General features: G+C 35.6%; 2 protein-coding genes across 2 annotated transcripts in view; both read left to right on the top strand.

The window, feature by feature from the left end:
* scn4ab (sodium channel, voltage-gated, type IV, alpha, b) overlaps positions 1–1,821 on the top strand; it is a 44,185-nt gene extending 42,364 nt beyond the window's left edge. Inside the window, exon 31 of the mRNA XM_076083406.1 lies at positions 107–1,821. Coding sequence (XP_075939521.1) covers positions 107–451 — 345 coding nt within the window. The 3' untranslated portion in view covers positions 452–1,821. The remainder of the gene's footprint in view (positions 1–106) is intronic.
* Positions 1,822–5,444: 3,623 nt separating this feature from the next.
* gh1 (growth hormone 1) lies at positions 5,445–6,925 on the top strand. The gene is made up of 6 exons (XM_076083420.1): positions 5,445–5,454; positions 5,583–5,713; positions 5,853–5,969; positions 6,366–6,509; positions 6,592–6,738; positions 6,863–6,925. The coding sequence occupies exons 1-6, from the start codon at positions 5,445–5,447 to the stop codon at positions 6,923–6,925; spliced, it is 612 nt and encodes a 203-aa protein (XP_075939535.1).
* Positions 6,926–18,082: the final 11,157 nt, after the last annotated feature.

The raw sequence follows: 18,082 nt of genomic DNA, 5'->3' as shown, positions 1-18,082 counted from the left end.
TCTGTTATTTTAGACAGTTTGAACGATTGTCATATTCTAAAAGGGTCGGATATTGTTTCCTTTATCAAAGTATACTGAAGTCACAGATAACCATTGTTACCTACAGGTGTCGTATGAACCAATCAGCAGCACTCTGCGGAGGAAACAGGAAGAGGTGGCGGCGACGGTGATCCAGAGAGTGTACAGGAAACACCTCCTAAAGCGGACGGTCAGATTGGCCTCCTACAAATACAGAGAGAAGACGGAGGGACGGCGAGACGAGCTGTCACCTGAGACAGAAGGACTTCTCTGTAAACGCATCAATCAGCTGTACGGAGACAGCGAGGACACAGAGGAGCCTGTCTCACCCACCCGGGTGGAGCTTCAGAGAGACTTTCTACTCCACGCTGCTCCTCCTCTCAACACCTCCAACTTCCTGCTGGATGAGAACCTGAGGGAGTCTATTGTCTGATGTTTACCACGTGTCTCCTGTTTCTTCCTGTTTTCCTTCGTTGGAGGAGCAGTGGACTAATCTCTCTGTTAGCTTCTATAAAAACTGATGACGGATCCTGAACAATAGATGGCTCTTCACCAAATGTTTTATCACTGTGTTTGTTACGGATTTAATGTTCAAACTGGAGCCACACACCACCAGGAAACAAGGTTACAATCACTTGTGCCGTTTATTTAGCCAAGACGTTGGTTGGAAGGTGATTGCTTCTGATTGCTATGGTTCTACACAAAGAAAGAAAGAGATTACAACATCTTGTTTAAATCATAAAGTCAGCCTTCAAATCACGCCAAATTATTTCCATTAAAGGTAACTGAAATATGGTCTTTAAAATATAATTATTAGCTTAACATGTACTTCATCATAATATAACAAACAAATTAGATCAAAGATGATCCGTTAATCATCTGAAATACATCATAATCTAGTAGAAATAAAGTGCTACCTACACTTTGAGGTTTGAGGTCAACTTGAGGTTATTAGTAACAGTTATGATGTTATCAGTGTTGGCAGTAGTGTAGAGTGTATCTACATTTTCAGAATCAAGCTACATTTTGTGAACCTTCTGCTGCAGTCTGAAATAAAACTGAAAGATCAGTAAGTGAGGCCCCCGCCATACACGGACGTGACTGTGAAGACAGAAGTACTTCCTTATGACGATGACATCATGTAACTGTTGTCTATGACGTCTCTCCTGCAGGAAATACAGACCTGCAAGCTTTTGTTTACTTTGATTATGCTACATTGTGAACAACAGATCTGTGTTGAAATCGGGAGAAGAGCTAGTTAGCGTTAGCTGCTAGCAGCACAGTCCTGATTGTCGTTATTTCGGCTAAATAACGAAGCTAACAGCTATTAATGGGGCTTCCATTGAGTTACATTATGAGGCGTTCAAAGTCCATTTAGTAAAATTGAGGATTGGGCGAGGGTTAATAACGTTATTATCATGTGTTCAAATTGAATCTTTTAAAATGTAGTTTTTGGTCAGAATCTTGAATGAATGCAGTTGTTACATAGAGATGAATTATGATGCACTGGTATCAGATCGATACTTCGTATCAGATCAAGGACGTACGTTGAGAAAAGTTGAAATAAATATTGACCATTAATGATCGAATTAATCTGCAGCCTTCTTTTCTGTTTTCTTTTACTTTGATCTTTTTTTTTATTTCTTTACTATTTCATGTATTATTTGTGGAATTTCAGTGTTTATTATATTATTTATTTGTATTAATCTGTGCAGTAATCTTTGTCCATCTTTTCTTTCTTTAAATAATTCAATTAGAGACTGTCAAACTGTGGCTTGTCGTTAATAAAAAAACTAAACTTAATGGATTGGTGTGTTGTCATCATCCTGCTGATTGGTCGATTCTGAATGTTTGAGCGTGCACACCTTTATAACAAAACACTTTTATACCAGTACAACTTTATACCTGTAAACCTTATGTAGCGCCCTGCTAATTTGTTTACATGTGTGTTTTTTTTTTTTTTTATGTCTGTAAAACAGTACTTTTGCATTTGTGTTCATGGTTTGGAGAAGTGCTTATGTGTGCTACGGTTCGAGTTGCCCTTGAACCTCCCGTGTCCTTGTCGTATTGGTTGGTCAGGTGTCGTTGTGTTGCCAGCCAATCAGAAGAGTCTGATGGGAGTTTTTGGTGGCCTGCCAGGTTTTTAGAGGGGCGGGACTAAGGACCGGAAAGCGGGAAGTGGACAAAGGGGAGCCGAGAGGAATGACAGAGGGCACTGTTTTAACTTCAGAAACACGGACACTAGACAATGTTAATGCACCGAGGAGAACTGAAAGGATAATATAGAAGTTGTTTAACACGACGCTCTAACTTTAGAGGTGAGTTTTTCTTTCGGGGAGACACAAAGGCTGACAGGACAGTCCGTCGAGGGATCAAAACGGATGTTCGTGGAGTAACGGTGCGGCTCTGAAGAGGAATAAAGTGGGCTGTTTTCATGGTAGTTTTCTGCTCGTGATTTCAACTGACGGAGCAAAAGAGGATTTCAAAGCAGTAGCCTGTTTGCAAGGTTAAGACATCAAGTCTGAATTGTTGAGTCTATTAGCTAAGATGTTGGATCTGTGGAGACTAGACGTGCCGCTCTCTGGGTAACCGAGGAACAGTGAGTACACCACAAATGTTCCTTCAGGATTTCAACTGAGCTCCAACAAGCGCGCCAACATCCTGGTACCGTCACACTGACTATCACATCTTTGGGTATCATTATTGTGTGTTATATTGTATTTTTCTGTGGGTCACAATGTTGATGTTATAATAAATGTTGATCGTTTAAATATTAATTTGTTGAAGTGATGTATGTCAATGTAGCAAGTAAGGGCTAAACAGGGCTACATATGAATGCATGGGAGTTTGAACGCACAGGACAGTATAGCTGTATTAAGATAACCAGGCCTCTCTGCACCTTAGTCAGAGTATATTCGTTTAAATTTGGCTATTGTAGGCACATTCCTAAATTCTATCATTTCATAGACCCTCTCCAATTCACCTCTCATGCAACAGGGGTATATTCTGAAGATCCTGAACTAAAATTGGAATTGAGAAGGTGGGCTACACTTAATACCTAAACATTTTAATACCTGCACCTTTATACCTAACCAAATTTATACCTGTACACCTTTATACCTAAACTGTCACGGGGTGTGGTGGAGGACTCAAAGGCAGACAAGACCAGAAGTAGAGTGAAGCAGGTATTTAATGAATAATGAAATCAGAACAGGAAACTTACAGGAACACAACAGGGAATCCACGGACGAGACAAGAGATGAGGGGGGAAATCCAGCAGGACGAGGCAGGGCAGGCAGACGGGGAAACCGGGAACAAGACGAGCCAAACGGGCGGGTAGACATGGCAATGATCTGGCAAGGAGTGACTGAGAGACAGGAGTTTAAATAGTGGCTGGATAGAGGCAGGTGAAGGGAGTTAGGCTGATGATGAGGGAGGCTGACAAGTGCACTGAATGAGCTGATAGGTGAGTGAGGTGGGTGAGAAATAAAGAGACAGGAGAGAAGGGGCAGAGCTGTGACATAACACCTTCATACCTGTACACTTTTATACCTGTACACCTTTATACCAATACACCTTAATACATAAAAACGTTTATACCTGTACACCTTTATACCTAACCAAATTTATACCCGTACACCTTTACACCCGTACACCTTCATACCTGTACACTTTTATACCTGTAAACCTTAATACCTAAACATTTTTGTACCTGTACACCTTTATGCCTAAACACACTCATACCTGTACACCTTTATTGCTGTACACCTGTATTCCTAAACAGATTCATACCTGTACACATTTATACGTGTACACCTTTATACAGAAACACTTTTATAATAAACTGTTTGTTAACTAAATGTTTGTTAACAAGATGTTTGTTAACGAGCTGTTTATCAACAAGCTGTTAGGTAACGAGCTGTCTGTTAACGAGCTGTTATTTAACGAGCTGTTTGTTATCGAGCTGTTCGTGAACGAGGATAACAAGATGAAACTGTTATCTTTGTTGTGTCACTTCTCCTGTTTCATGTATCTGAGCTGAACTCTCTGGTCGGATCAGTTTCACGGAGCGTTGAATAAACTCAGTTTCCAGTGTGATGTCACTCCTCTCTGCTGAATGTCTGACCTCAGATCAGTGACACCTGTGAATAAATTCACATCTCTGAGGACAAAAACATCAAACATCTGATTTTGTTTTCTGAAAGAACAGAACATTTTTAAATGTTTACATCAGCAACTAGTTTCTGTAAATCAGCCGAGATAAAGAACTTATAATATATATAATACTGAAATGATTCCTCTTAAATAACACAATCTCTATTGTACTCTACTGATCTCTACTGTGCTCCATTGTACTTTATCAATTTCGTCTGATTTCTAATGTACTCTATTGTACTTTACCTACCTTTATTGATCTCTCCTGTACTCTAACGTACTGTATTGTACTTTTTCATCTCTCAGTCCTTCAGGTATTACTCTCAGTACTGCAGGGATTACTCTCAGTCCTTCAGGTATTACTCTCAGTCCTTCAGGTATTAATCTCAGTACTGCAGATATTACTCTCAGTCCTTCAGGTATTACTCTCAGTACTCCAGATATTACTCTCAGTACTGCAGATATTACTCTCAGTCCTGCAGGGATTACTCTCAGTCCTTCAGGGATTACTCTCAGTCCTTCAGGTATTACTCTGTCCTTCAGGGATTACTCTCAATCCTTCAGGGATTACTCTCAGTCCTTCAGGTATTACTCTGAGCACTCTGAGATTTTTTAAATGAAAAGTGCGTCACAAATAAAATGCATTATTATTATTATTATTACTCTCAGTCCTTCAGGTATTAGTCTCAGTAGCAACTGCTATTTCATTTTCAGGGACGTTTCTTTTTTTTTTTTTACATTGTTTCAGAAAATTAGAACCAGTATGTGAATAGTTTTTTTCTGGTAGCTCCACGATCATTTCGGCCTCTTTTTGACCTAACCCTTACAAAAAACATCTTGATTTCCATTCATAAAATATATAATAATAATAATAATATAAAGAATATTGTAATTATTATTATTATTTTAATGATGATAATAATAATAATAATTATTATTATTTAGTTTCCTTGTAACGTCACTTCGATTTTTTCTTCATATTGAAATATTTTCACCTTAAAATCAATTGAACGTCACCACCCAGTTTTTCATGTTCAATAAATATTATTATTAGGGCGTTAATGTTATTAGAGGTCAACACACACACAGACACACACACACACACACACACACAGTGTTGTTTGTTCGTTTCATGTTTCTGTTGATGAATATAATCATCAAGTTTTCTTCTATAAAACCACTAAACTCTGAGCTGAAAACAGAACACACAGAACAACTGACCTTAGATCAAATTTAGCAGAACCTGAACCAGAACTGATCCCAGACCAGCCATGGACCGAGGTAAGACATGAAGATCAGTGGTTTGAATAGAGCTGTTGAGACAGAACTCATTTTCTTTTATTTTGTAATGTTTTCTTTTACTTTATTATAAGTCTCACCCGTCTGTCTCTTACCTGTCTGTCTCTCAGTTGTCCTCCTGCTGTCGGTGGTGTGTCTTGGCGTCTCCTCTCAGCCAATCACAGACAGCCGTCTGTTCTCCATCGCTGTTGGCAGAGTTCAACACCTCCACCTGCTCGCTCAGAGACTCTTCTCCGACTTTGTAAGTCAACAGCAGCTCAACAGAGACGGAAATATGAACCATCACTGTGTGTATTACTGTGTGTATTACTGTGTGTACTACTGTGTGTATTACTGTGTGTATTACTGGGGGTATTACTGGGTGTATTTGTGTTTGTTAGGAGAGTTCTCTGCAAACCGAGGAGCAACGTCAACTCAACAAAATCTTCCTGCAAGATTTCTGCAACTCTGATTACATCATCACCCCAATCGACAAGCATGAGACCCAACGCAGCTCTGTGAGAGTACTATCACTACTACACTGTACTATAATATACTACACTATACTGCACTGCACTACACTATACTGCACAATACTACACAATACTGCACTGCACTATACTATACTACACTGCACTATACTATACTACACTATACTGCACTATACTATACTACACTAAACTGCACTTTGCTACACATTACAGGACTAATACTGCACTATACTACTACACAATACTGCACTATACTTGTGTCAGACTAAGACTTAATTTAAGCAGTTGTCATGAACGAAGATATTAGCTAGCCGGTTTTCTACCAAACTTTAAACATGTTTATCTCTGCTGAGAAGTTGTTTATTTTAACATTGATTCCCTTTTGGAGCTGTTATCTATCTCCTATCATCTGATTGGTTCTAGGTGTTGAAGCTGTTATCTATCTCCTATCGATTGGTTGAGTCTTGGGAGTTTCCCAGTCTTTCCCTGTCTGGAGGTTCTGCTCCTAGAATCCAGATTTCCCCCAAACTGTCCGAACTGAAGACGGGAATCCTGTTGCTGATCAAGGTAAGAACACACATAAATGATATCGTGAACACTAATCTAATGAAAACAGTGTACCAGTATGACTAACCACCTGACCCTGCAGGCCAATCAGGATGGAGCAGAGCTCTTCCCTGATAGCTCCGCCCTCCAGCTGGCTCCGTATGGAAACTACTATCAAAGTCTGGGAGCCGACGAGTCGCTGAGAAGAACCTACGAACTACTGGCCTGTTTCAAGAAAGACATGCACAAGGTGAGGAAAAGGGGAGGTTTGGTGTCATGATGATGATGTCATGATGATGATGATGTCATGATGATGTGATGATGATGATAATGATGTCATAATGATGTAATAAAGATGAAGTTTGTGTTTACAGGTGGAGACCTACCTGACGGTGGCTAAATGTCGACTCTCTCCAGAAGCCAACTGCACCCTGTAGCCCCGCCTCTCTACTGTGAGGCCACACCCCTTGTGGATAATGTAATCCTGTGTTTTTTGTAGCTCAGCCTCCATGTCATATCACTCTGTTAACAAGCGTTAGCATTAGCATTAGTGTTGGCCTCAGTTCAGTGGTTTGTTGATGCAGATTGAGTGTCTCTGTGCTGATGATGAAATGTTTTCTGATGTTATTATATTGACAGTTGTAAACAGGAAGTGATGTCATACCATCAGCATGTGAAATAAAGTGTTTTGTTGCATTCAGATGCGTGTCGATGATTCGTAAACTCACTGATGTTCACGGTATCTTTTTCATGTGTCTTCAGGTTTATGTGGTTGTTTTTCCTCATGATAATTAAACTGCACTTTAAAGAGGGAACAGTTCCTCCTCATGACAAACACCACTAAAAACATTAAGGTCCCTGTAATAAGCATGAATTAATAGGTAATATTAATAGCACCAGAGCTAGCATCCTCCATAACACCAGAGCTAGCATCCTCCAAAGCACCAGAGCTAGCATCCTTTCATAGCACCAGAGCTAGTATCCTCCATATCACCAGAGCTAGTATCCTCCATAGCACCAGAGCTAGTATCCTCCATAGCACCAGAGCTAGCATCCTCCATATCACCAGAGCTAGTATCCTCCATATCACCAGAGCTAGTATCCTCCATAGCACCAGAGCTAGTATCCTCCATATCACCAGAGCTAGTATCCTCCATATCACCAGAGCTAGTATCCTCCATAGCACCAGAGCTAGTATCCTCCATAGCACCAGAGCTAGTATCCTCCATAGCACCAGAATTGGTATCCTCCATAGCACCAGAGCTAGCATCCTCCATAGCACCAGAGCTAGCATCCTCCATAGCACCAGAGCTAGCATCCTCCATAGCACCAGAGCTAGTATCCTCCATAGCACCAGAGCTAGTATCCTCCATAGCACCAGAGCTAGCATCCTTTCATAGCACCAAAGCTAGCACCAGCTGTCCTTCAGGGTATCGACACAAGTACAGGTTGAATGAGTAATTTTAGACCTTTTCAATAACTCAAGAAAAAAAAACAAGAATAAAGATATCAGCTGAACTGGACAACAGTATTTATGGTTATATACTTTTTATTGAGACTCAATTAATTTGAAAATGAAAATAAAAATGTAATATCAGCTATAAAATGTGGATAACATTTTAGAATGAGGAAATAGTGAAAAAGTGAATATTATCTTTGTTTCTTTGTGAAACTGGATGACGCCTTGAGGCAGCTCCCCATTGATTCCTATGAAAGATGCTCAGAGACTTAAAAACAAGACAGTTTGACTCCAGAGTGTAAAATGAGCCAGATGTTCCTCTAAACCCGGTCGTTCTTTCTTAGGAGCTGATAATTTAAATAAGAGATATTCAAGTGTTCATACAGGAAGTTCATTCACATCAAATGATCTTTCCCATTCTAAGTCTATGGGGAAAGTATTGTTGGATGACATCATGTGACACCGTTTGCTCATTGGGTTCCTAACGGAGTGAAAGGAAAGGTGCTTCAATGCTGCCTTTCTTATCTCCTTTAGCTTAGGAAATGTGAGGAATTTAAGTTTTAAAGCGCTCCTAATTATGGATGTTATGTGAAACAGTATATTTACTTAGGAAGTTTTAAACCAAGGAGTGTGTTTGAGTGTCTGTGTCATCAGGTTAAGGAATGTGCTGAGAGCGGGGGTTGGGCGAAAGTGGCTGTGTGAGGTGTTAGAGGTGTCAACAGGTCAAGAGTCAAGGAGGGGCTTGTTGGACTTCAGCCAATCAATGAGCTGATCGATGAGCTGAGAGATGTAACTTTGGAGGGACAAAGGATCTTCGAATTGCAGGAGATCCTCAGACCAACTCCTGACCATGGGGCAGACACAACTGTCTGTCGTGTGGCCCGGATGGGGACTCACTTTCATTATATATATATATGTTTGTTTTGTTATTAATAGTGTGATTCGGTTTGTAACTGTTTTTATGTTTGTATGGATAATAAATCCATTTGATTTTGACTTAAACTTGCTGTAGTGTTTTGGAGGCGATTGAGAGCACATGGCTGCAGGAGGGGGGGCGATTTCTCTCTGTGTTCAAAAGTTCGGCCCTAACAGAAACACTGGACGATCCTTAAGGAAAGGAGGAGACAATATAATACCCACAATTCCTTGCTCAGATTTAGCAATTTTTTTCATAGTCATCGACTGACACTGACAACCATCTGGTATTATTGTCTTCATATTTATTTACTTTGAAACAAATAAGTAAAAAACAAAAAAAGAATAACATATAAGATTAATGGCAAATATAGAAAACTGCTAATAAACACAATACATTATCAACATTAATAAATAACAGTAAATAATATACATCACATAGACATTTCTCCATACTTCAAACATTTAACTTAATATTTGTCATATAAACCTTTGTCATATTTTTTCATGTTTAAGATAAATTAATCGTTCCAGAGATGAGAAATGTAAAGTCCTAAAGCTGCAGAGAGGACAAAAACTAAAATAAGCTGTTGGAAATCATGTAGGAAACATTGATAGGAAACATTGATAGGAATCACTGATAGGAAACATTGTAGGGAAACATTGTAGGGAACATTATAGGAAACATTGATAGGAAAATTTGAAAGGAAACATTATAGGAAACACTGATAGGAAACGTTGGTACGAAATATTGATAGGAAACATTATAGGAAACACTGATAGGAAACATTGGTACGAAACATTGGTAGAAAACATTATAGGAAACACTGATAGAAAACATTGGTACGAAACATTGGTAGGAGACATTATAGGAAACATTATAGGAAACACTGACAGGAAACATTATATAAAACATTGATAGGAAACATTATAGGAAACATTGATGGGAAACATTGATGGGGAACATTGATAGAAAAATTGATAGGAAACATTGGTAGGAAACATTGATAGGGAACATTATAGGAAACATTGATGGGGAACATTGATAGAAAAATTGATAGAAAACATTGGTAGGAAACATTGATATGAAACATTATAGGAAACATTAATAGTAAACATTGATAGGAAACATTGATAGGAAACATTATAGGAAACATTGATAGGAAACATTATAGGAAACATTAATAGTAAACATTGATAGGAAACATTGTCAGGAAACATTGGTAGGAAACATTGATAGGGAACATTATAGGAAACATTGATGGGGAACATTGATAGAAAAATTGATAGGAAACATTGGTAGGAAACATTATAGGAAACATTGATGGGGAACATTGATAGAAAAATTTATAGGAAAAATTGGTAGGAAACATTGGTAGGAAACATTATAGGAAACATTGATAGGAAACATTGATAGGAAACATTTGTAGGAAACATTGATAGGAAACATTGATAGGAAACATTATAGGAAACATTGGTAGGAAACATTATAGGAAACATTGATAGTAAACATTGAGAGTAAACATTGAAAGGAAACATTGATAGGAAACATTTGAGGAAACATTAGAGGAAATATTGATAGGAAACATTAGAGGAAACATTAGAGGAAACATTGATAGGAAACATTAGAGGAAACATTGATAGGAAACATTAGAGGAAACATTAGAGGAAACATTGATAGGAAACATTGGTAGGAAACATTATAGGAAACATTGATAGGAAACATTGAGAGTAAACATTGAGAGTAAACATTAGAGGAAACATTAGAGGAAACATTAGAGGAAACATTGATAGGAAACATTGGTAGGAAACATTATAGGAAACATTAATAGTAAACATTGATAGGAAACATTATAGGAAACACTGATATGAAACATTGGTACGAAACATTGGTAGAAAACATTATAGGAAACACTGATAGAAAACATTGGTACGAAACATTGGTAGGAGACATTATAGGAAACATTATAGGAAACACTGACAGGAAACATTATATAAAACATTGATAGGAAACATTGATAGGAAACATTGGTAGGAAACATTGGTTGGAAACATTGATAGGGAACATTATAGGAAACATTGATGGGGAACATTGATAGAAAAATTGATAGGAAACATTGGTAGGAAACATTGGTAGGAAACATTGACAGGGAACATTATAGGAAACATTGATGGGGAACATTGATAGAAAAATTGATAGGAAACATTGGTAGGAAAAATTGATATGAAACATTATAGGAAACATTGATAGGAAACATTATAGGAAACATTAATAGTAAACATTGATAGGAAACATTGATAGGAAACATTATAGGAAACATTGATAGGAAACATAGGAAACATTAATAGTAAACATTGATAGGAAACATTGATAGGAAACATTATAGGAAACACTGATAGGAAACATTGGTACGAAACATTGGTAGAAAACATTATAGGAAACACTGATAGAAAACATTGGTACGAAACATTGGTAGGAGACATTATAGGAAACATTATAGGAAACACTGACAGGAAACATTATATAAAACATTGATAGGAAACATTATAGGAAACATTGATAGGAAACATTGGCAGGAAACATTGGTAGGAAACATTGATAGGGAACATTATAGGAAACATTGATGGGGAACATTGATGGGGAACATTGATAGAAAAATTGATAGGAAACATTGGTAGGAAACATTGATATGAAACATTATAGGAAACATTAATAGTAAACATTGATAGGAAACATTGATAGGAAACATTGTCAGGAAACATTGGTAGGAAACATTGATAGGGAACATTATAGGAAACATTGATGGGGAACATTGATAGAAAAATTGATAGGAAACATTGGTAGGAAACATTATAGGAAACATTGATAGGAAACATTGATAGGAAACATTTGTAGGAAACATTGATAGGAAACATTGATAGGAAACATTATAGGAAACATTGGTAGGAAACATTATAGGAAACATTGAGAGTAAACATTGATAGGAAACATTGATAGGAAACATTTGAGGAAACATTAGAGGAATTATTGATAGGAAACATTAGAGGAAACATTAGAGGAAACATTAGAGGAAACATTGATAGGAAACATTAGAGGAAACATTGATAGGAAACATTAGAGGAAACATTAGAGGAAACATTGATAGGAAACATTGGTAGGAAACATTATAGGAAACATTGATAGGAAACATTGAGAGTAAACATTGAGAGTAAACATTAGAGGAAACATTAGAGGAAACATTAGAGGAAACATTGACAGGAAACATTGGTAGGAAACATTATAGGAAACATTAATAGTAAACATTGATAGGAAACATTATAGGAAACACTGATATGAAACATTGGTACGAAACATTGGTAGAAAACATTGGTACGAAACATTGGTAGGAGACATTATAGGAAACATTATAGGAAACACTGACAGGAAACATTATATAAAACATTGATAGGAAACATTGATAGGAAACATTGGTAGGAAACATTGGTAGGAAACATTGATAGGGAACCTTATAGGAAACATTGATGGGGAACATTGATAGAAAAATTTATAGGAAACATTGGTAGGAAACATTGGTAGGAAACATTGATAGGGAACATTATAGGAAACATTGATGGGGAACATTGATAGAAAAATTGATAGGAAACATTGGTAGGAAAAATTGATATGAAACATTATAGGAAACATTGATAGGAAACATTATAGGAAACATTAATAGTAAACATTGATAGGAAACATTGATAGGAAACATTATAGGAAACATTGATAGGAAACATTATAGGAAACATTAATAGTAAACATTGATAGGAAACATTGATAGGAAACATTATAGGAAACACTGATAGGAAACATTGGTACGAAACATTGGTAGAAAACATTATAGGAAACACTGATAGAAAACATTGGTACGAAACATTGGTAGGAGACATTATAGGAAACATTATAGGAAACACTGACAGGAAACATTATATAAAACATTGATAGGAAACATTATAGGAAACATTGATAGGAAACATTGGCAGGAAACATTGGTAGGAAACATTGATAGGGAACATTATAGGAAACATTGATGGGGAACATTGATGGGGAACATTGATAGAAAAATTGATAGGAAACATTGGTAGGAAACATTGATATGAAACATTATAGGAAACATTAATAGTAAACATTGATAGGAAACATTGATAGGAAACATTGTAAGGAAACATTGGTAGGAAACATTGATAGGGAACATTATAGGAAACATTGATGGGGAACATTGATAGAAAAATTGATAGGAAACATTGGTAGGAAACATTATAGGAAACATTGATAGGAAACATTGATAGGAAACATTTGTAGGAAACATTGATAGGAAACATTGATAGGAAACATTATAGGAAACATTGGTAGGAAACATTATAGGAAACATTGAGAGTAAACATTGATAGGAAACATTGATAGGAAACATTTGAGGAAACAGAGGAATTATTGATAGGAAACATTAGAGGAAACATTAGAGGAAACATTAGAGGAAACATTGATAGGAAACATTAGAGGAAACATTGATAGGAAACATTAGAGGAAACATTAGAGGAAACATTGATAGGAAACATTGGTAGGAAACATTATAGGAAACATTCATAGGAAACATTGAGAGTAAACATTGAGAGTAAACATTAGAGGAAACATTAGAGGAAACATTAGAGGAAACATTGATAGGAAACATTGGTAGGAAACATTATAGGAAACATTAATAGTAAACATTGATAGGAAACATTATAGGAAACACTGATATGAAACATTGGTACGAAACATTGGTAGAAAACATTGGTACGAAACATTGGTAGGAGACATTATAGGAAACATTATAGGAAACACTGACAGGAAACATTATATAAAACATTGATAGGAAACATTGATAGGAAACATTGGTAGGAAACATTGGTACGAAACATTGGTAGAAAACATTGGTACGAAACATTGGTAGGAGACATTATAGGAAACATTATAGGAAACACTGACAGGAAACATTATATAAAACATTGATAGGAAACATTGATAGGAAACATTGGTAGGAAACATTGGCAGGAAACATTGATAGGGAACCTTATAGGAAACATTGATGGGGAACATTGATAGAAAAATTTATTGGAAACATTGGTAGGAAACATTGGTAGGAAACATTGATAGGGAACATTATAGGAAACATTGATGGGGAACATTGATAGAAAAATTGATAGGAAACATTGGTAGGAAAAATTGATATGAAACATTATAGGAAACATTGATAGGAAACATTATAGGAAACATTAATAGTAAACATTGATAGGAAACATTGATAGGAAACATTATAGGAAACATTGATAGGAAACATTATAGGAAACATTAATAGTAAACATTGATAGGAAACATTGATAGGAAACATTATAGGAAACACTGATAGGAAACATTGGTACGAAACATTGGTAGAAAATATTATAGGAAACACTGATAGAAAACATTGGTACGAAACATTGGTAGGAGACATTATAGGAAACATTATAGGAAACACTGACAGGAAACATTATATAAAACATTGATAGGAAACATTATAGGAAACATTGATAGGAAACATTGGCAGGAAACATTGGTAGGAAACATTGATAGGGAACATTATAGGAAACATTGATGGGGAACATTGATAGAAAAATTGATAGGAAACATTGGTAGGAAACATTATAGGAAACATTGATAGGAAACATTGAAAGGAAACATTTGTAGGAAACATTGATAGGAAACATTGATAGGAAACATTATAGGAAACATTAATAGTAAACATTGATAGGAAACATTGTCAGGAAACATTGGTAGGAAACATTGATAGGGAACATTATAGGAAACATTGATGGGGAACATTGATAGAAAAATTGATAGGAAACATTGGTAGGAAACATTATAGGAAACATTGATGGGGAACATTGATAGAAAAATTCATAGGAAAAATTGGTAGGAAACATTGGTAGGAAACATTATAGGAAACATTGATAGGAAACATTGAAAGGAAACATTTGTAGGAAACATTGATAGGAAACATTGATAGGAAACATTATAGGAAACATTGGTAGGAAACATTATAGGAAACATTGATTGGAAACATTGAGAGTAAACATTGATAGGAAACATTGATAGGAAACATTTATAGGAAACATTTGAGGAAACATTAGAGGAAATATTTATAGGAAACATTAGAGGAAACATTAGAGGAAACATTGATAGGAAACATTAGAGGAAACATTGATAGGAAACATTAGAGGAAACATTGATAGGAAACATTGGTAGGAAACATTATAGGAAACATTGATAGGGTACATTGAGAGTAAACATTGAGAGTAAACATTAGAGGAAACATTAGAGGAAACATTAGAGGAAACATTGATAGGAAACATTGGTAGGAAACATTATAGGAAACATTAATAGTAAACATTGATAGGAAACATTATAGGAAACACTGATAGGAAACATTGGTACGAAACATTGGTAGAAAACATTATAGGAAACACTGATAGCAAACATTGGTACGAAACATTGGTAGGAGACATTATAGGAAACATTATAGGAAACACTGACAGGAAACATTATATAAAACATTGATAGGAAACATTATAGGAAACATTGATAGGAAACATTGGTAGGAAACATTGGTAGGAAACATTGATAGGGAACATTATAGGAAACATTGATGGGGAACATTGATAGAAAAATTGATAGGAAACATTGGTAGGAAACATTGGTAGGAAACATTGATAGGGAACATTATAGGAAACATTGATGGGGAACATTGATAGAAAAATTGATAGGAAACATTGGTAGGAAAAATTGATATGAAACATTATAGGAAACATTGATAGGAAACATTGATAGGAAACATTATAGGAAACATTAATAGTAAACATTGATAGGAAACATTGATAGGAAACATTATAGGAAACACTGATAGAAAACATTGGTACGAAACATTGGTAGGAGACATTATAGGAAACATTATAGGAAACACTGACAGGAAACATTATATAAAACATTGATAGGAAACATTATATAAAACATTGATAGGAAACATTATAGGAAACATTGATAGGAAACATTGGCAGGAAACATTGGTAGGAAACATTGATAGGGAACATTATAGGAAACATTGATGGGGAACATTGATGGGGAACATTGATAGAAAAATTGATAGGAAACATTGGTAGGTAACATTGGTAGGAAACATTGATAGGGAACATTATAGGAAACATTGATGGGGAACATTGATAGAAAAATTGATAGGAAACATTGGTAGGAAACATTGATATGAAACATTATAGGAAACATTAATAGTAAACATTGATAGGAAACATTGATAGGAAACATTGTCAGGAAACATTGGTAGGAAACATTGATAGGGAACATTATAGGAAACATTGATGGGGAACATTGATAGAAACATTGGTAGGAAACATTGATATGAAACATTATAGGAAACATTAATAGTAAACATTGATAGGAAACATTGATAGGAAACATTGTCAGGAAACATTGGGAGGAAACATTGATAGGGAACATTATAGGAAACATTGATGGGGAACATTGATAGAAAAATTGATAGGAAACATTGGTAGGAAACATTATAGGATACATTTATAGGAAACATTGATAGGAAACATTTGTAGGAAACATTGATAGGAAACATTGATAGGAAACATTATAGGAAACATTGGTAGGAAACATTATAGGAAACATTGATAGGAAACATTGAGAGTAAACATTGATAGGAAACATTGATAGGAAACATTTGAGGAAACATTAGAGGAAATATTGATAGGAAACATTAGAGGAAACATTAGAGGAAACATTAGAGGAAACATTGATAGGAAACATTAGAGGAAACATTAGAGGAAACATTGATAGGAAACATTGGTAGGAAACATTATAGGAAACATTGATAGGAAACATTGAGAGTAAACATTGACAGTAAACATTAGAGGAAACATTAGAGGAAACATTAGAGGAAACATTGATAGGAAACATTGGTAGGAAACATTATAGGAAACATTAATAGTAAACATTGATAGGAAACATTATAGGAAACACTGATATGAAACATTGGTACGAAACATTGGTAGAAAACATTATAGGAAACACTGATAGAAAACATTGGTACGAAACATTGGTAGGAGACATTATAGGAAACATTATAGGAAACACTGACAGGAAACATTATATAAAACATTGATAGGAAACATTGATAGGAAACATTGGTAGGAAACATTGGTAGGAAACATTGATAGGGAACATTATAGGAAACATTGATGGGGAACATTGATAGAAAAATTGATAGGAAACATTGGTAGGAAACATTGGTAGGAAACATTGATAGGGAACATTATAGGAAACATTGATGGGGAACATTGATAGAAAAATTGATAGGAAACATTGGTAGGAAAAATTGATATGAAACATTATAGGAAACATTGATAGGAAACATTATAGGAAACATTAATAGTAAACATTGATAGGAAACATTGATAGGAAACATTATAGGAAACATTGATAGGAAACATAGGAAACATTAATAGTAAACATTGATAGGAAACATTGATAGGAAACATTATAGGAAACACTGATAGGAAACATTGGTATGAAACATTGGTAGAAAACATTATAGGAAACACTGATAGAAAACATTGGTACGAAACATTGGTAGGAGACATTATAGGAAACATTATAGGAAACACTGACAGGAAACATTATATAAAACATTGATAGGAAACATTATAGGAAACATTGATAGGAAACATTGGCAGGAAACATTGGTAGGAAACATTGATAGGGAACATTATAGGAAACATTGATAGGAAACATTGAGAGTAAACATTAGAGGAAACATTAGAGGAAACATTAGAGGAAACATTGATAGGAAACATTGGTAGGAAACATTATAGGAAACATTAATAGTAAACATTGATAGGAAACATTATAGGAAACACTGATAGGAAACATTGGTACGAAACATTGGTAGAAAACATTATAGGAAACACTGATAGCAAACATTGGTACGAAACATTGGTAGGAGACATTATAGGAAACATTATAGGAAACACTGACAGGAAACATTATATAAAACATTGATAGGAAACATTATAGGAAACATTGATAGGAAACATTGGTAGGAAACATTGGTAGGAAACATTGATAGGGAACATTGATAGGAAACATTGGTAG

This window comes from Anarhichas minor, unplaced genomic scaffold (assembly GCF_050575085.1).
Source record: "Anarhichas minor isolate MPS153535 unplaced genomic scaffold, ASM5057508v1 ptg000129l, whole genome shotgun sequence".
Taxonomy (NCBI): Eukaryota; Metazoa; Chordata; class Actinopteri; order Perciformes; family Anarhichadidae; genus Anarhichas; species Anarhichas minor.
Note: the sequence above shows the minus strand (reverse complement) of the source record. Positions and strands in the feature narration are given on the sequence as shown.